Here is a 20,820-nt window from a genome sequence, read left to right as displayed (position 1 = left end):
ATACCAAGAAGCTGATTTAAACAGCATGATCATTACACAGGTGCACCTTGTAAACAGCAGGGGATCCTACAGACTTTACAGATTTTAGTATAACTGAAATAACTGTTTGATACATGGAACTAGGAAGCACTAAATTAAGTGACATATGTGTTGTCATGTGTAAACACGGGAGCTACTTTGTCCCAAAATGCTAAATAGAATTCTAAGAATTCTTGAATACTAATTCCCCAATAGTGAGCCATTATTGAATTGTTGTGGTAATGCTGTCCCTGGACTGTGGCACCTTATAAAACTATTGAAAATGAAAATAGACAAATACATTTTTCATTTTATTTAACTGGTTTTACATAAGAAAACATGTAAGTCCTTTATACTGATCACCATATATTTGTATGCATTGTAGAAAAATACTGGTGGCTAGCAAAGTGGCTTGTCCCCGTGGTGATGTGTAAAGGTGTATTGACATGTTTTTGAGTAGATTAATGTAAATATATTTTGAATGGCAACAAAAACATTGTATTTTCTGTAAAGATAACCCAGAGGTTGACCAGCAAAAATTAATGTAGAACATTTATTTTTCATTAGTAATTCAATGAAATTCATTGCAGTTATCCAAATTCATTAATCATCAATGACTAAATTAGTGAATCTAGTTTTAAAAGACCATTTAATAAACCCATTTGTTTTATAACCTGTGTATCATTAAACAAAAAACATTTATTAGGAAAAAAAGTATCCACCCAAACTAAAGGTGAAAACTGATCATCACACCATCTCTATCTGACACATGTTGTGTCTACTAACTCATTCCCACAGACAACTGATCATCACACCATCTCTATCTGACACATGTTGTGTCTACTAACTCATTCCCACAGAAAACTGATCATCACACCATCTCTATCTGACACTTGTTGTGTCTACTAACTCATTCCCACAGAAAACTGCAGAGGGAAGCAGTACCTCCCTCCATTGTTTTAACAAGAGATCTCTCAGAGGGTTTTCAACGATAAGGGCAAATCCAAGGTAATCTCAATATCTTTACAGTAGAAGCTAACAAAACACACTGGAACTGACAAGGTGCACACAGATCGGTAAAGTAAAGAGAGGTTAATGTTCTATAATGCTCCCTTTTCTCTGCACAGTTCTCACAGTGAGAAACAATAGGATTACAATAGTGTTACTCTCTGGTAATGTTATCAAATTCACTGTTACCACTTCCTTTATGAGATGAGAATGAAGTGATGGAGTGACTAATCTTAACTGGCCTGAGAGAACTGATGAGGCTTCTTTCCTTTATGTATACGTTGGTGTGTTATTTGGTTGCTCTGTTGAGAGAAACTCTTCCCACAGTCAGAGCAGGAGTAAGGCTTCTCTCCTGTGTGTGTTCTCTGGTGAACTTTTAGCTCAGATGATGTTGTGAAGCACTTCACACAGTCAGAGCATGAGAAAGGCTTCTCTCCTGTATGTATAAGTTGGTGTGTTTTTAAGTTGCTCTGTTGAGAGAAACTCTTCCCACAGTCAGAGCAGCAGTAAGGCTTCTCTCCTGTGTGTGTCCTCTGGTGAACTTTTAGCTCAGCTGATGTTGTAAAGTACTTCCCACAGTCAGAGCAAGAGTAAGGCTTCTCTGCTTTATGTATATGTTGGTGTGATTTTAAGCTGCTTTGATGAGAGAAACTCTTCCCACAATCAGAGCAGGAGTACGGCTTCTCTCCTGTGTGTATACGTTGGTGTGACTTTAAGCTGCTCTGTTGAGAGAAACTCATCCCACAGTCAGAGCAGTAGTAAGGCTTCTCTCCTGTGTGTGTCCTCTGATGAACTTTTAACTCAAATAATGCTGTGAAGCATTTTCCACAGTCAGAGCAGTTGTACGGCTTCTCTCCTGTGTGTATATGTTTGTGCGTGTTTAAGCTGCTCTGTTGCGAGAAACTCTTCCCACAGTCAGTGCAGGAGTAAGGCTTCTCTCCTGTGTGTATACGTTGGTGTCTTTTTAAGTGACCCAACCCTGAGAAACTCTTCCCACAGTCAGAGCAGGAGTAAGGCTTCTCTCCAGTGTGCACTCTCTGGTGAACTGTCAGAGCCTTTGATGTTGTGAAGTGCGTCCCACAGTCAGTGCAGGAATAAGGCTTCTCTCCTGTGTGTATTTGTAGGTGTATTTTTAGCTTTGATAGAAATGGGAAAATCTCCTCACAATGTGGGCAGTGGTGAGACCTCTTAGCTCTGGGATCTTCCTGCTGTTGCTCTCTGGATGTAGATAATGTCTCAACATGGTCTCCTGTGTGAACAACAACAGAAGAACCAGTCAGTTGGTGTGATATACATGTCAAATGTATACATGCCATATCATCCTCCACTCATTATCACAAGGGTTAGTAACTACCAGGGTTGGGGTCAATTCAATTTTTAACTACAGTCAATTCAAATAAACCAATGTTATATTTCAAATGTCCTCTTTGAAAAGCATTGAAGATAATTGTAATTTTAGTGATCTTCCTGAAATAACTTGAATTTAATAAAACAAATTCTGACAATACTAGTGTCAAACTATGCAAGTCTCAGTAGAATGAAGTAACATCTACCTTCTCACTGAAACAGTTCATCATGAAACAGTTCTACTGTAACATTTCATGCACAGTGGGAAGTTGGAATGAACAACACAAGCAATAGAATGTCAGGGGTCATGTGTGAGTCAGAATTACAGAATACTACCTAGCAATAGACTGGGTGATAGCTTATGGAGGTCTAGCTTATGAAGATAACTTATAGATAGATAGAACCTGCTCTTACCATGACTACCAGATGTCCCAATCTTCTCCTCCTCTTCTTCATCTTTAATGTTGACTTTCAGCTCCAGTGTTTGACTGCAGTCTTCCAGCTTCACTGATGCCATCTCTGGATCCTGCAGTGCAAACTGGGCTCCACTCTCACAAATCAGGACCCAGTGACTGGGTTTGTCCTCACTGTTGATGTTACCAGCCTCAGACTTAATCTGAGTTGGCCAGTAGTATTAAAGAGAAACGGACACAAAAGTTATTTTCTTGACAGTTCTGGCACTTTCTTATTCTAAAAAAATATATATTTCATTTTTCAACTATCTCATTTCAACAGCTCAAGTAGCTAAGCCTTGACAACATTCATTCACATTAGACAAGTGTACACTTTAAATTACACAACATAAGTGCACTTAACCTATAGTAGATTTCCTACATTCAAATAATGCATAAATTAATCACAAACCATCTAGTACAGGGTTACAGTATGTTGTAGGGAGCACTATGTACTATTTTACTGAATAACCTTGTCTACACTGTATTGTTTCACTCAAAACCATTAGTCAGTGGTGGAAAAAGTACTAAATATTCATACTTGAGTGAAAGTAAAAAGTTAAAGTAAATGTCATACATCAAATTCCTAATATTAAGCTGATGATTTTCTAGTTTTGTATGTATTAATTTAATGATGGCAAGGGGCACACTCCAACACTCAGACATAATTGACAACTTTGTGCGTCTCCCCTTCTCGTTGGCCTATTTTATGGATACGTCATTTGTATTGATCTGTAGACTAGGCTACCCTGGATTTTTTTTCGATTTGTCAAATATTCTGCTAATGTCTCCAGTCATATAGAGTGTACTAGAATAGCATTAAATATATTTCTAAAAGGCCAAGAAACGTATCTGATATAGCTCGCCTATTCTATTCTATGTGCTCAGCCATGCATTGAACAGTCTTTTTTTGCAAGCAGAGATTGAGTTATATTATTAGCCTAAATTATTACTATACCAACGACTGTCTCGGCGCTCTACGGACAATTCCTTCTACCAAATGGCTTGGCTTTTGCTCTGACATGCACTGTCAACTGTGGGACCTTATATAAATAGGTATATGCCTTTCCAAATCATGTCCAATGCATTGAATTTACCCCAGGTGGACTCCACTCAAGTTGTAGAAACATCTCAAGGATGATCATTGGAAACAGGATGCACCTGATCTCAATTTCGAGTCTCAGAGCAAAGGGTCTGAATATGTACCCAAATAAGGTATTTCTGTTATTCTGTTATTTTGATTTTACATTTGCAAAAATTCCTTACCCAGTTTCGCTTTGTCATTGTGGGGTATTGTGTGTAGATTGATGAGGAAAACATTTTATTTAATCAATTTTAGAATAATGCTGCAACGTAACAAAATGTGGAAAAAGAAAAAGGGTCTGAATACTTTTCGAATGCACTGTCCTCGTGGGTAAACAAAACAACCTTGTGGGTTAGTGTTATGGATAGAGCTAGCTAGCAATTGTATTTTTATTCATCAAGATGACCAAGCTTTGTGTGGTAGCAGGTTGTAGCAACACTTGCTGTGCAAATGTGATTTTCTCAATGGCCACGCAAATGAAACGCTTTAAAAAGTGGGATACATTTGTGGCCACAATGCGGGCGAATTTGACATCTACTTGTCAATCTGCGGGGGACATTTAACTTTCATGGCTATCAACAATGGAAGGAGGGCTTCAGCAAAACGTTACTTTTCAAATTGGATGCTGTCCATACCAACTGCGTGGTTAGAAAGTATCACAAACAGCCAGCAGCAGCAGAGACCGATCATTATAGTTTCACGGGGTAAGTGGCAGTGCTAGCTTACTATGCTAAGGCTCGCTAGCTACAGAGCTACCGCATTCAGCTCACGTCTTCCATCTAAATCAACTTTGCGATCTCCTCTTAAAATGTGATTTTTAAACATAACCGTAATCACACTGATTAACGCTAAAGTAACATGTCTAGACTCTAGAGAAGTGACGTGATATATCCCTAGTTAACTCTTGATGCTATGGGGGCGCTATTTCATTTTTGGATAAAAAGACGTGCCCGTTTTATGCGCAATATTTTGTCACAAAAAGATGCTTGACTATGCATATAATTGATAGCTTTGGAAAGAAAACACTCTGACATTTCCAGAACTGCAAAGATATTCTCTGTGAGTGCCCTAGAACGGGAGCTACAGGCAAAACCAAGATGAAACGGCATCCAGGAAACCAGCAGGATTTTTGAGGCTCCGTTTTCCATTGTCTCCTTATATGCCTGTGAATGCGAGAGGAATGAGCCTGCCCTTTCTGTCGTTTCCCCAAGGTGTCTGCAGCATTGTGACGTATTTGTAGGCATATCATTGGAAGATTGACCATTAGAGACTACATTTTCCAGGTGTCCGCCCGGTGTCCTCCGTCGAAATTGGTGCGTCTTTTTCAGCTGCTGGTATTTTTCCATGCGATTCTGAGGGGAAAGCAGGCTTCCACGAACTGCATATCAATGAAGAGATATGTGAAAAAACACCTTGAGGATTGATTCCGAACAACGTTTGCCATGTTTCGGTCGATATTATGGAGTTAATTCGGAAAAAGTTTGACGTTTTGGTGACTGAATTTTCGGTTCGTTTCGGTAGCCAAATGTGATGTACAAAACGGAGCGATTTCTCCTACACAAAGATTCTTTCAGGAAAAACTGAACATTTGCTATGTAACTGAGTCTCCTCATTGAAAACATCCGAAGCTCTTCAAAGATAAATTATTTTATTTATTTGGTTATCTGGTTTTTGTGTAAATGTTGCGTGCTAGATGCTACTCAAAATGCTAAGCTAGCTTAGCATACTCTTACACAAATTAGTGAATTGCTATGGTTCAAAAGCATATTTTGAAAATCTGAGATGACAGTGTTGTTAAGAAAAGGCTAAGCTTGAGAGCAGGCGCATTATTTTCATTTTATTTGCGATTTTCAGAAATCGTTAACGTTGCGTTATGCTAATGAGCCTGAGGCTTTATTCACGATCCCGGATCCGGGATGGGGAGTATCAAGAGGTTCTGCTCTAGACTCTAGAGAAGTGACATGATATATCCCTAGTTAATTCTGCTCTAGACTCTAGAGAAGTGACATGATATATCCCTAGTTAATTCTGCTGTCGACACTAGAGAAGTGACATGATATATCCCTAGTTGATTCTGCTCTAGACTCTCGAGAAATGACATGATATATCCCTAGTTGATTCTGCTCTAGACTCTTGAGAAATGACATGATATATCCCTAGTTGATTCTGCTCTAGACTCTCGAGAAATGACATGATATATCCCTAGTTGATTCTGCTCTAGACTCTTGAGAAATGACATGATATATCCCTAGTTGATTCTGCTCTAGACTCTCGAGAAATGACATGATATATCCCTAGTTGATTCTGCTCTAGACTCTCGAGAAGTGACATGATATATCCCTAGTTGATTCTGCTCTGGACTCCAGAGAAGTGACATGATATTGCCTGCTAACATGAATGACTTTCAGCTCCAAATGCAGGTGAAAAACGCAGTTTGTTTCTGTAGCCAGGCTTGCATTTTATGGCTGTAATGACAGGTTACATTTGCGTAGCAATTGTGCACTCATGTTGGCGTGTGCACGCATATTGCACAATATTGTAACACTCCTTTGTGTGGGTCACGGGTCAAAAAAGTTTGCAAACCACTGAGATACACGATAGTGGCAACAAATGGAGTTGGGTTGGATATAGTCAGGGTAGGATACATGATAGTGGAAACAAATGGAGTTGGGTTGGATATAGTCATTGTAGGATACATGATAGTGGCAACAAATGGAGTTGGGTTGGATATAGTCATGTCTTCTATTTTGACTGGAATTCAAAAGCCTTCTTAAACCTCAATTACACTTGAAGTTTTGCATTTCCTGTTCTAAATAGTTTATCTGAATACTTTACTCCTCAGATGGTGATGCTTTCCCCTTGTAATAATAGCCCAATAGAGCCCCACAGTGTTGGTGTCATAATACCCATAAAACCTAGCGGTCAAGAAAGGAAATGGTTCCAATCCATAGGGGATTTCTATTAGGATTTTGTCATTAATTTGTATTGAAGGGCACATAAAGAGCATGTACCATACATACACAACATATATTTGCTGTCTTTACAAAGGAGCGGAATTACATTGACATGTTATGGGAACATTTTGCCTGTATAGAGCAAATATTTCGAGAGTCTGAATAAGAACACAATTTGGATGAAGCCACAGAAAACCAGGAATATTTTTTTAAAATCCAGAAATGACAGAATAATGTAATGTCAGGAACTGTGGCCAGATTATAGGGGATTTATTAATAACCATGTAAATCTCTCTCAGACGAGGCAACTTTTTTTCCTCCAATATATTTGACTCTATTTCCTCTCAGATTTGAAAATGCTGATTAGCGTCAACGTAGACATCATGAAAAACTACAATTCCCTGCAAGCGCGCGCACGTCATGTTATGAACTTGAGTGAAGACCCAAAAGCGGTTTTAACAGAAAACAGAGTTCTTTAATGAAAAAACAGGAATGGCATAAATCCTCTTCCAACGTTGTCAGCGGAACAAAAAGAACGTTAGTATAGTGCAGGATGCACCTGCCAGGCAGACTCCGACAGGACAGGACAAGGTGGAAGCAAACGAGACGACAGCTTGCTTCTGGCATCAAAAATACAAACAAGAATCAGACACTGAAAGTAGCAGGAACAGAGAGAGAAATAGAGACCTAATCAGAGGGGGAAGAGAGAACAGGTGGGGAAGAGTGAAAGAGCTAGTTAGGGCAGATGTAGAACAGCTGAGGAATGAGAGACAGAGAAGGTAACCTAAAAAGACCAGCAGAGAGAGACAGAGTGAAGAGAAAGGACAGGAACAGACATAACAAGACATGACAGTACCCCCCCACTCACCGAGCGCCTCCTGGCGCACTCGAGGAGGAAACCTGGCGGCAACGGAGGAAATCATCGATCAGCGAACGGTCCAGCACGTCCCGAGAGGGAACCCAACTCCTCTCCTCAGGACCGTACCCCTCCCAATCCACTAGGTACTGATGACCACGGCCCCGAGGGCGCATGTCCAAAATCTTACGAACCCTGTAGATGGGTGCGCCCTCGACAAGGATGGGGGGGGACGAGCGGGGGCGCGAAGAACGGGCTTAACACAGGAGACATGGAAGACCGGGTGAACGCGACGAAGATAGCGCGGAGAAGAAGTCGCACTGCGACAGGATTAATGACCTGAGAAATACGGAACGGACCAATGAACCGCGGGGCCAACTTGCGAGAAGCTGTCTTAAGGGGAAGGTTCTGAGTGGAGAGCCATACTCTCTGACCGCAACAATATCTAGGACTCTTGGTCCTACGCTTATTAGCGGCCCTCACAGTCTGCGCCCTATTACGGCAAAGTGCCGACCTGACCCCCTTCCAGGTGCGCTCGCAACGCTGGACAAAAGCCTGAGCGGAGGGGACGCAGGACTCGGCGAGCTGAGATGAGAACAGCGGAGGCTGGTACCCGAGGCTACTCTGAAAAGGGGATAGACCGGTAGCAGACGAGGGAAGCGAGTTGTGGGCGTACTCTGCCCAGGGGAGCTGTTCTGACCAAGACGCAGGGTTACGAAAAGAAAGACTGCGTAAAATGCGACCAACAGTCTGATTGGCCCGTTCGGCTTGACCGTTAGACTGGGGATGAAAGCCGGACGAGAGACTGACGGAAGCCCCAATCAAACGGCAAAACTCCCTCCAAAATTGAGACGTGAACTGCGGGCCTCTGTCGGAAACGACGTCAGACGGAAGGCCATGAATTCGGAAAACATTCTCGATAATGATCTGAGCCGTCTCCTTAGCAGAAGGGAGCTTATCGAGAGGAATGAAATGAGCCGCCTTAGAGAATCTATCGACAACCGTAAGAATAACTGTCTTCCCCGCTGATGAAGGCAGTCCGGTGATAAAATCTAAAGCGATGTGAGACCACGGTCGAGAGGGAATGGGAAGCGGTCTGAGACGGCCGGCAGGAGGAGAGTTCCCAGATTTAGTCTGCGCGCAGACCGAACAAGCGGCGACAAATCGACGCGCGTCACGTTCCCGAGTGGGCCACCAGAAACGCTGGCGAATGGAAGCGAGCGTACCCCGAACGCCGGGGTGGCCGGCTAACTTGGCAGAGTGGGCCCACTGAAGAACGGCCGGACGAGTGGGAACGGGAACGAACAGAAGGTTCCTAGGACAAGCTCGCGGCGACGGAGTGTGAGCGAGTGCTTGCTTTACCTGCCTCTCAATTCCCCAGACAGTCAACCCGACAACACGCCCCTCAGGGAGAATCCCATCGGGGTCGGTGGAGACCTCAGAAGAACTGAAGAGACGAGATAAAGCATCAGGCTTGGTGTTTTTTGAGCCCGGACGATAAGAAATAACAAACTCGAAACGAGCGAAAAACAGAGCCCAACGAGCCTGACGCGCATTAAGTCGTTTGGCTGAACGGATGTACTCAAGGTTCCTATGGTCAGTCCAAACGACAAAAGGAACGGTCGCCCCTCCAACCACTGTCGCCATTCGCCTAGGGCTAAGCGGATGGCGAGCAGTTCGCGATTACCAACATCATAGTTACGTTCTGACGGCGATAAGCGATGAGAGAAAAACGCGCAAGGATGGACCTTGCCGTCAGAGAGAGAGCGCTGAGAAAGAATGGCTCCCACGCCCACCTCTGACGCGTCAACCTCAACAACAAACTGTCTAGAGATGTCAGGTGTAACAAGAATAGGAGCGGATGTAAAACGATTCTTAAGAAGATCAAAAGCTCCCTGGGCGGAAACGGACCACTTAAAGCACGTCTTAACAGAAGTAAGGGCTGTGAGAGGAGCTGCCACCTGACCGAAATTACGGATGAAACGACGGTAGAAATTAGCGAAGCCCAGAAAGCGCTGCAGCTCGACGCGTGACTTAGGAACGGGCCAATCAATGACAGCCTGGACCTTAGCGGGATCCATCTTAATGCCCTCAGCGGAAATAACGGAACCGAGAAAAGGGACAGAGGCGGCATGAAAAGTGCACTTCTCAGCCTTCACATAAAGACAGTTCTCCAAAAGGCGCTGGAGGACGCGTCGCACGTGCTGAACATGAATCGAGAGAGACGGTGAAAAAATCAGGATATCGTCCATGTAAACGAAAACAAAAATGTTCAGCATGTCTCTCAGGACGTCGTTAACTAGTGCCTGAAAGACAGCTGGAGCGTTAACGAGGCCGAAAGGAAGAACCCGGTATTCAAAGTGCCCTAACGGAGTGTTAAACGCCGTCTTCCACTCGTCCCCTCCCTGATGCGCACGAGATGGTAGGCATTACGAAGGTCCAATTTGGTGAAAAACCTGGCTCCCTGCAGGATCTCGAAGGCTGAAGACATAAGAGGAAGCGGATAACGATTCTTAACTGTTATGTCATTCAGCCCTCGATAATCCACGCATGGGCGCAGGGACCCGTCCTTCTTCTGAACAAAAAAAAAACCCCGCTCCGGCGGGGGAGGAGGAGGAGACTATGGTACCGGCGTCGAGCGAAACCGACAAATAATCCTCGAGAGCCTTACGTTCGGGAGCCGACAGAGAGTATAATCTACCCCGGGGGAGTAGTTCCCGGAAGGAGATCAATACTACAGTCATACGACCGGTGTGGAGGGAGAGAAGTGGCCTTGGAACGACTGAACACCGTGCGCAGATCGTGATACTCCTCCGGCACCCCTGTCAAATCGCCAGGCTCCTCCTGTGAAGAAGAGACAGAGGAAACAGGAGGGATAGCAGACATTAAACAGGTTACATGACAAGAAACATTCCAGGATAGGATAGTATTACTAGACCAATTAATAGAAGGGTTATGGCGCACTAGCCAGGGATGACCCAAAACAACAGGTGTAAAAGGTGAACGAAAAATTAAAAAAGAAATGGTTTCGCTATGATTACCAGAGACAGTGAGGGTTAAAGGCAGCGTCTCACGCTGAATCTTGGGGAGAGAACTACCATCTAAAGCGAACAAGGCCGTGGGCTCCCTAACTGTCTGAGAGGAATGTCATGTTCCCGAGCCCAGGTCTCGTCCATAAAACAGCCCTCCGCCCCAGAGTCTATCAAGGCACTGCAGGAAGCAGATGAACCGGGCCAGCGGAGATGGACCGGAAAGGTAGTGCGTGATCCAGAAGGAGAGGCCTGAGTAGTTGCGCTCACCAGTAGCCCTCCTCTTACTGATGAGCTCTGGCTTTTACTGGACATGAGGTGACAAAATGACCAGCGGAGCCGCAGTAGAGACAGAGGCGATTGGTGATTCTCCGTTCCCTCTCCTTGGCCGAGATGCGAATACCCCCAGCTGCATAGGCTCAGCATCCGAGCCGGCGGAGGAGGGTGGCAGTGATGTGGAGAGGGGAGCAACGGAGAACGTGAGCTCCTTTCCACGAGCTCGGCGACGAAGATCAAACCGTCGCTCTATGCGAATAGCGAGAGCTATTAAGGAGTCCAGACTGGAAGGAACCTCCCGGGAGAGGATCTCATCCTTAACCTCGACGAGGAGACCCTCCAGAAAACGAGCGAGCAAAGCCGGCTCGTTCCAGTCACTAGAGGCAGCGAGAGTGCGAAACTCAATAGAATAATCCGTTATGGATCGATTCCCCTGACATAGGGAAGACAGGGCCCTGGAAGCCTCCTCGCCAAAAACAGAACGGTCAAAAACCCGTATCATCTCCTCCTTAAAGTCCTGATACTGGTTAATACACTCAGCCCTCGCCTCCCAGACTGCCGTGCCCCACTCACGCGCCCGTCCGGTAAGGAGAGAAATGACGTAGGCGATGCGGGCTGCGCTCCTGGAGTAAGTGTTGGGCTGGAGAGAGAACACCACATCACACTGAGTGAGGAATGAGCGGCACTCAGTGGGCTCCCCAGAGTAACACGGCGGGTTGTTGATCCTGGGCTCCGGAGACTCGGAAACCCTGGAAGTGGGCGGTGGATCGAGGTGGAGTTGGTGAACCTGTCTTGTGAGGTCGGAGACTTGGACGGCCAGGGTCTCAACGGCATGTTGAGCAGCAGACAATTCCTCCTCATGTCTGCCTAGCATCGCTCCCTGGATCTCGACGGCGGAGTGAAAAGGGTCCGGAGCCGCTGGGTCCATTCTTGGTCTGATTCTTCTGTTATGAACTTGAGTGAAGACCCAAAAGCGGTTTTAACAGAAAACAGAGTTCTTTAATGAAAAAACAGGAATGGCATAAATCCTCTTCCAACGTTGTCAGCGGAACAAAAAGAACGTTAGTATAGTGCAGGATGCACCTGCCAGGCAGACTCCGACAGGACAGGACAAGGTGGAAGCAAACGAGACGACAGCTTGCTTCTGGCATCAAAAATACAAACAAGAATCAGACACTGAAAGTAGCAGGAACAGAGAGAGAAATAGAGACCTAATCAGAGGGGGAAGAGAGAACAGGTGGGGAAGAGTGAAAGAGCTAGTTAGGGCAGATGTAGAACAGCTGAGGAATGAGAGACAGAGAAGGTAACCTAAAAAGACCAGCAGAGAGAGACAGAGTGAAGAGAAAGGACAGGAACAGACATAACAAGACATGACACGTCATCTCTAGCTGACACCTTTTGCTAACAGATATTATGTAAATTTAAAACTTGCACAAGACAGTACACAGAATTGGACATTTAAATAAATGTAGCCAATTTATTCATTAATACATTTAGCTAACGTTAAATAGTTAATCCAGAGATTCTTACTTTTTCCTCACTTCGGCAGTCTCATCCATATCAACATGGCATTTGTAGTTCTTTATGATAGCCACATTAGAAGCTAATTAGTGCTTATTTTATGGAGGGGGAGGGGGGGTGTATTTAATGTTATCAAAATGTTATGCCGGGATAAGTCTACGCGAAACGCAGCCCTTATTTTAAGTGTTTCTAAAATCCCCTATGGGAAAAATGAATGGTGGAAAAATGATTTGGAAGCATTTCACGTTTGACTGCTAGGTTTTATGGGTATTAGGAAAGGACCTAGTCAGCTGTACAACTGAATGCCTTCAACTGAAATGTGTCTTCCAAATTGAACCCAACCCCTCTGAATCAGAGAGGTGCGGGGGCTGCCTTAAATTGACATCCACATCATCGGCGCCCGGGGAACAGTGGGTTAAAATGCCTTGCTCAGGGGCAGAACGACAAATGTTTTCCTTGTCAGCTCAGGGATTAGATCACGCAACCTTTCGGTTACTGGCCCAACACTCTAACGACTAGGTACTCTATGAGTCTGTGACCATAGCTGCTGGGAATTTATTTTTTGGGGGGCTGCCCTTTTTTAGCTTGAGCACATGCTTTCCAAAAAGTCTGGGCATGGCTATGTATAGAGCCCTGTGGCTGGGGTCGAAACTGTGTGTGTGTGTGGATGGATGGTGTGCTAAACCAAAATGTGGCCATGTATTCCATCGTGGATCGGTTGGCAGTTTGGAGTAGTCCAGGAGCCAGGTTTTCTTTAGAGGGGTGGATTGTGGATTTTGGTCAATGGGAAAGTTTATTTTGGGAGTTTAGGATCAATGTTGTCACAGTTTCTTGTTGAAGAGGCATCAGCCAACCTTAGCTTGCTCCTATTCTGAATACATTTGTGTCCGTTTTCTTTCTAGCTGGCAAAATAAGTGAGCTAACCTTTGTTTGGTCCTGCCATGTGTCAATAACATAGCCAAAAGTTTGTCACTGGTATGGGCTAATTATCCTAAATCTAGACAGTGATAGCAGCAAGATAAAACCAGGGAGATGGGGAGATAATTCAGGTTCTGTTTCACCTTCTGCTGGCTTGATAATGTTCACTCAAATACGTTTTTCCATACATTAAATGAGATTTGCATTCTCTAAAGATTGTAATTGTGTTCATATCTGATTAATATTGAAGAAAAATCCTCACAGCCGTTTGCCATACCAAAATGTGAACTACAATTTGGTGCACAACATGTTACTATGTACAGTAGGCAGTAAACTCCCCATGTCATCAATATGACCATCTTCTGTACGTGGTTTATATATGAAGGGAGCATAAATTGTACAATTGTAAACGAATAAATAATGGTATAAGTTAGAACCAATGTATATCAGTTAATATAATGTACCAACTACATAAATATATGAACGGGTCCAGTGTCTTCTATCTGGACTTTAAAACGCAGACAGCGGTCGCCGCCATTTTACCAGCTCACGATAGTTATTTTTTACACAACCAAGAACCATGTAAAATGAACTCAGAAATCTCAAATAAATTGATTTTTTTTTTTACCTTGACGAAATTGTGTACATTAACGCAGACAAACCCCAAATCTCAAGTTATATGACTTGTAAAATCGTTTTCATCACGACACAAAAATAACACAAAATCTGGTAATCCCTTGACGGATTTGTTACCTATCATGTTATGACATGTTCTGTCGATATTAGGAAGTGTAAACGTGCTATTACCAACCTGTAGTAATACATAGAAACGGAAACAAAAATGATCGTCTTCACATCTGCTGCTTTCTTTATTCTGAACAATGGTGCATGTCCATAGAGATGGATAGAGGACTCATTTTTGTATCTGTGTAATTATAGCGTCTGTGACAATACGCAGCGGCATTGAGGGGATTCAATTAATCTGGCCTGGGCTCCCGGATAGGCGTGTTTTTGCAAGGAGGTGAAAATTGATGTTATTCGTTTTGGAACTGGGTTGCCTTCCAGATGCCACATTCAAAGCCCACAGAGAAGTCTCCTCAAAACAAAAGTGATGTAATTAAGCACTTGGCGCAATGAGTAGCATTCTGTGTTTTCACATGAAAAGAATTCTAACAAATATTTAATGGAAAGAGATGTATGTTTCTGGATGATGCACCTTGTTGACTAAATGACAAAGGCACAGATTACTGTTCTATTGGAGAAGAGCCATTCCTCCCTTGCCACATTTGCCTGTTTACCCTTTACATCACAGGCCATAAAACGATGCCCTGTGGCTCAGCATAATCAAATCTGCCAATTCACCATTTGAAGTGGTACATTTTCTTCTTCACGATTGGTTTATCCCTACTGATGACCCAGTTGGACATGACTCCAATGGAGTCACCAGGAGGGATCAGCCAATGAATTTGGAAGTCCCACCACAGTTGACTACATTAAAATGGTGGAAGTCCACAATGCATTAAGTTATAATAAGAGCTAGAGACAGCCTCCAAGATGGCCAACCGTTGTTTTGAACTTTATCTACTCACCGTTGCATATGCCTGTTCATGGAGGCTGACATCTTGCTAGTTCCGGTTTCAGGAGCCCATTAGTAAATGCCAGTGGAGGTCGGTGGAGTTTAAGAGAGGGAGGTCCATTCTTTTTTTCATGACCACGGCCTTATTTCTGTAAGAGTATGTTGGATGACTGCCATTCATATGCCATTCAACCAGCTCAATGTAACATCAATAGGTTTAGGCTACTACATGGTACTCTAATTTTCTCCATACCCATCCTGTGCTTGTTACCACTTAGCCTATGAATGAAAGTTTACAACTTAGGTGCACAGGTCGAGAGAAATGTGAGAGAGACATTGACATATTCAATACCGCCTTGCACACTCTTGCACGTATCTAGCTGATCTAGAGTGTAATCATTAGTCCAACAGTTGCAAACAAAGAGTTTCTTTTGGACAAATTCCAGTATGTTTATCCCTGTTTCGTTCCGTTTGCTTCCGTTTAAGAAACGTTTTTCTACAGAATCGGTGGAATGAATACACCCCTGATCACACACAAACACAGTTCACTTTCAAAGCAGCCACATACAAACAGCAGATCCTGGACTATCCATTTACTTCAGTCAGTCTGTCTCATCTTCCAATGTCGGGAAACAATCACGTTGAAGAAGCAGGTCCTGGATGAGAGCACATGAGTGAATTCCATTGTTTTTCCTTCTGCATGTGTCACAAGCTCTTCCATGTAATAGCATGAATAGAAAATGTTAATAACTTTGGCTGTGATTGGTGGGGGAAAAATTAGGCTCGAAGACAATTCATGAAAAAAAATCGATGGATTTGTTTGGCACAAAGGTGATAACGAATTGCCTTCTCTATGGTGGCGACTATTGGAATTATCTTTCTGGAAAGGTGGCATCCTATGACAGTGCCACGTTGAACGTCACTGAGCTCTTCAGTAAGGCCATTCTACTGCCAATGTTTGTGTCACACCCTGATCTGTTTCACTTGTCGTTATGCTTGTCTCCACCCCCCTCCAAGTGTCGCCCATCTTTCACCATTATCCCCAGTGTATTTAGACCTGTGTTCTCTGTCTGTTGCCAGTTCAATTGGTCTCATCAAGCGTAAAACCATTTTCCCGGTGCTCCTATTTTTTTTCTCGTTCCTGTTTTCCCGGTTTTGACCATTCTGCCTGCCTACCTGCCGTCATGTACCTTGTCACACCACCCTGGATTACTGACCTCTACCTGCCCTTCACCTGTCGTTTGCCTGCCCCCTTGTTTTAGTAATAAACTTTTGTTACTTCGAAAATGTCTGCATCTGGGTCTTCTCCTGAGCCTTAATAGTTTGTCTATGGAGAATGCATGGCTGTGTGCTCAATTGTATACACCTGTCAGAAACGGGTGTGACTAAAATAGCCGAATCCACTCATTTGAAGGTGTGTCCACATACTTTTGGTGATGTAGTGTATAATCAGTTGGCTATAGGCCTATTTGAATGTAATATTCAATCAAGTGAGTTCTATTTTTCTACTTGTAGGCTGGCTACTGTCTGTAATGTGTGTCAATAGACACTGAGTGTACAAAACATTAGAAACACCTTAATACTGAGTTGGACCCCCTTTGCCCTCAGAACAGCCTCAATTCATCGAGGCATGGACTCTACAAGGTGTCAAGTGTTCTACAGGGACGCTGGCCCCTGTTGACTACAACGCTTCTCACGCTTGTGTCAAGTTGGCTGAATTCCCTGTCATGTTCTTGGAACCATTCCTGGACAAGACTTGGGGCATAATCCTGCTGAAGAAATCTATTTGCAGATGGATACACTGCTGCCATGAAGGGAGGCACCTGATTGGCAATGTTGTTTTAGACATCCTGTGGCATTCAAACATTGCTCCACTTTTATCAAGGGGCCCAATATGTGCCATGAAAACACACTCCACACCATTACCACCAGCCTTCAATGTTGACACGAGGCATGATGGATGCATGTACTCATGTGGTTGTTCAAGATGGCGCCGATTTAAAAACTCAGCAACAAAAGAAACGTCCCTCTTTCAGGACCCTGTCTTTCAAAGATAATTCGTAAAAATCCAAATAACTTCACAGATCTTCATTGTAAAGGGTTTAAACACTGTTTCCCATGCTTGTTCAATGAACCATAAACAATTAATGAACATGCACCTGTGGAACGGTCGTTAAGACACGAACAGCTTAAGCAATTAAGGTCACAGTTATGAAAACCTAGGACACTAAAGAGCCCTTTCTACGGACTCTTTAAAAATACCATCTGCGTGAACGTGCCTCAGGCATGCTACAAGGAGGCATGAGGACTGCAGATGTGGCCAGGGAAATACATTGCAATGTCTGTACTGTGAGACGCCTAAGACAGTGCTACAGGGAGACAGGACGGACAGCTGATCATCCTCACAGTGGCAGACCATGTGTAACAACACCTGTACAGGATCGGTACATCCGAACATCACTCCTGCAGGACAGGTACAGGATGGCAACAACAACTGCCCTAGTTACACCAGGAATGGACAATCCCTTTATCAGTGCTCAGACTGTCCGCAATAGGCTGAGAGAGGCTGGACTGAGGGCTTGTATGCCTGTTGTAAGGCAGGTCCTCACCAGACATCACCAGTAACAATGTCGCCTATGGGCACAAACCCACCGTTGATGGACCAGACAGGACTGGCAAAAAGTGCTCTTCCCTGACGAGTTGCGGTTTTGTCTCACTAGGGGTGATGGTCAGATTCGGCTTTATCGTCGAAGGAATGAGCGTTATGAGGCCTGTACTCTGGAGAAGGATCGATTTGGAGGTGGAGGGTCCGTCATTGTCTGGGGCAGTGTGTCACAGCATCATCGGACTGAGCATGTTGCCATTGCAGGAAATCTCAACGCTGTGCATTACAGGGAAGACATCCTCCTCACTCATGTGATACCCTTCCTGCAGGCTCATCCTGACATGACCCTCCAGCATGACAATGCCACCAGCTATACTGCTTGTTCTGTGCGTGATTTCCTACAAGATAGGAATGTCAGTGTTCTGCCATGGCCAGAGAAGAGCGCGGATCTCAATACCATTAAGCACGTCTGGGACCTGTTGGATTGGAGGGTGAGGGCTAGGGCCATTTCCCCCCCAGAAATGTCCGGGAACGTGCAGGAGCCTTGGTGGAAGAGTGGGGTAACGTCTCACAGCAAGAACTGGAAAATCTGGTGCAGTCCATGAGGAGGAGATGCACTGCAGTACTTAATGCAGCTGCCAATTGGTCTGAGGAGATCAGTCACCTGCACGAACCAAGAACATTTTTTTTAGAGGACTAGTAGTTGGCAGGGCAATTCTGTGTATTAATTATGTATCATTTTTACTTAAGTACTTTACACCACTGTATGCATCCATGACTTCTGTCAGCATTGCAGGCTGGTGGTGTGATGGTTGGGGTGTGTTTTCAGGGCACTCATTGGGCCCCTTGATAAAAGATGAACAATGTTTGAATGCTACAGGATATCTAAAGAATCAGGTGCCTCCCTTCACTGCAGCAGTGTATCCATCTGCAAATAGATTTCTTCAGCAGGATTACGCCACAAGGCTGTTCCAGGAATGGTTCCATGAACATGACAGTGAATTCAGTTTACTGCAGAGGCCTGCCGAGTCACCAGATCTCAATCCAATTGTTCATCTGTGGGAGGAGATAGAACGAGCTGATGATGATCAGTTTTTAGCATTCGTTTTGGTGGATTATTTTATATTACTATATAACTTTTGTTTAGTGATAAACAGGCTATGAATCGACTACTTGTGTTTATTAAATTGTCTTTTAATACTAGATTAATTATTTTAGTCATTGATGATGAATGTATTTGAATAACTGTATTGAATATAATTGATCTGGTGGCAGGTAGCCTAGCGGTTAAGAGTGTTGGGCCAGTAACTGAAAGGTTGCTGGTTTGAATCCCGAGCCGACTAGGGGAAAAATATATTTGTGCCCTTGAGCAAGGCAATTAACCATTATTTGTCCTGTAAGTCACTCTTATCCAGAGATCTGCTAAATGACACAAATGTAATGAAACATTTTCTTTACATGAATTTATGCTGGGCAACCTCCTCTTCTCTTGTGTATAATTAAATGAATTAAACTGTTTGAAGTGAAATACTGTATATACAATACACAACATTACCACTTTGTTTACCCTGGCCAGAGGGACAGGACCATAGTAAACTAGACTATGTAACTGCTGTTGTTAGTCGCCTAGAGTTTCCATGCAATACAGCATTTCAGATCACTAATGATTAGATGTACAGGCTGCTACATTTTTGCTTGTGTCCCTTAACTTTTCCTTGTGGTAAAAATTATGTGGGTAAAACAAAGTGTGAATTTAACGTGTGAATCTCGGAGCATCGTAGCACCATTAGGTGCAGGAAATCCACTTACCCAGTTGCGGCCCACTTTTTGGAAGCGAACCCCTCGATTTCGTCCCTGCGTTATATCGGCATCGAACATGTCACCCTCCCTATGAGAGGAGGTGACCTTGACAATTTATTAAAACGAGAGGCTACCTGGATCTTTCATTTAAAGACCCTTGCTCCCTTCGGTCTCAATGTAGACTTTGATCTGAAGCCATTCTTATGATTGTTGTGATGTTGCTATTCATTGTAAATGTTTGTTGGCCTATGTAGCCAAATTGTATGATCTCATTCATGTTTTTTGTATGTTATTTTTATCTGAGAATTAACCAATGATATCAGCACACCCGGCCATGATTACAGACAACTGTGTGTCCTTTAACACTATATAAACTAGTGAGCCACAGTTTTTGTCATTATACCCTGATGAAGACAGCTCGTCTGTCGAAACTTTGGATATTAGGTTATTACATTATTGCATCAGAGCTTCTAAAGTGTGGGTCTCTCCTTTACTTTTTCAAGTGTTCTACTCCGCAAGCCAGCACCTCAACTCAACAGGTGTTCTACTCCGCTAGCCAGCACCTCAACTCAACAGGTGTTCTACTCCGCTAGCCAGCACCTCAACTCAATATAATATGTCTCTCTGTTTGTAAGTCATGGATATAGTATGTCTCTCTGTTTGTTAGTCATGGATATATGTCTCTCTCTGTTTGTAAGTCATGGATATAATATGTCTCTCTGTTTGTAAGTCATGGACATAGTATGTCTCTCTCTGCAACAATAATTCTTCTCCATCCCCTCTCTTAAGTGGCTTTCCAACATCTAAGCCCTGGAACCTCAGTTGGCACACATCATGTCCGACCACATTAGTTTCTGGCTCCAGGGGATTTCTCGTCACCAGTTCTGATGTTGCTCTTGTTCTCTGTAATACGAACTTTCCATTCTATTTGAAACTTTCCAACATCATAATAGCCACATGGGCACATCAGGAAATATACCACACATGTTGTTTTACGGGAAATATACCACACGTTGTTTTACGGGAAATATACCACACGTTGTTTTACGGGAAATATACCACACATGTTGTTTTACGGGAAATATACCACACATGTTGTTTTACAGGAAATATACCACACATGTTGTTTTACAGGAAATATACCACACATGTTGTTTTACAGGAAATATACCACACATGTTGTTTTACAGGAAAAATACCACACATGTTGTTTTACGGGAAATACACCACACATGTTGTTTTACGGGAAATATACCACACATGTTGTTTTACAGGAAATATACCACACATGTTGTTTTACGGGAAATATACCACACATGTTGTTTTACAGGAAATATGCCACACATTTGGAGGAAATTCTACCCATGACATATTTT

At 43.5% G+C, this 20,820-nt stretch overlaps 1 protein-coding gene across 1 annotated transcript; it reads right to left on the bottom strand.

Annotated features, from left to right (window-relative positions):
• Positions 1-328: 328 nt before the first annotated feature.
• On the bottom strand, positions 329-14,398 carry LOC135530016 (gastrula zinc finger protein XlCGF17.1-like). Its single transcript, XM_064958405.1, has 3 exons — positions 14,275-14,398; positions 2,788-2,989; positions 329-2,275 (listed from the first exon to the last, which is right to left on the bottom strand). The coding sequence occupies exons 2-3, from the start codon at positions 2,888-2,890 to the stop codon at positions 1,260-1,262; spliced, it is 1,119 nt and encodes a 372-aa protein (XP_064814477.1). The 5' UTR covers positions 2,891-2,989; positions 14,275-14,398; the 3' UTR covers positions 329-1,259.
• Positions 14,399-20,820: the final 6,422 nt, after the last annotated feature.

Source organism: Oncorhynchus masou, unplaced genomic scaffold (assembly GCF_036934945.1).
Source record: "Oncorhynchus masou masou isolate Uvic2021 unplaced genomic scaffold, UVic_Omas_1.1 unplaced_scaffold_1234, whole genome shotgun sequence".
Lineage (NCBI taxonomy): Eukaryota > Metazoa > Chordata > Actinopteri > Salmoniformes > Salmonidae > Oncorhynchus > Oncorhynchus masou.
The sequence above is the reverse complement of the archived record's forward strand: the minus strand, read 5'-3'. Positions and strand labels throughout refer to the sequence as shown.

Bases quoted from the DNA above. Each gene is read 5' to 3' on its own strand.
- LOC135530016 (XM_064958405.1), bottom strand. From the start codon at position 2,890: ATGGCATCAGTGAAGCTGGAAGACTGCAGTCAAACACTGGAGCTGAAA. The intron at 2,276-2,787 runs GTAAGAGCAGGT...TTGTTCACACAG, and splicing joins TGGGACATCTGGTAGTCATG to GAGACCATGTTGAGACATTA.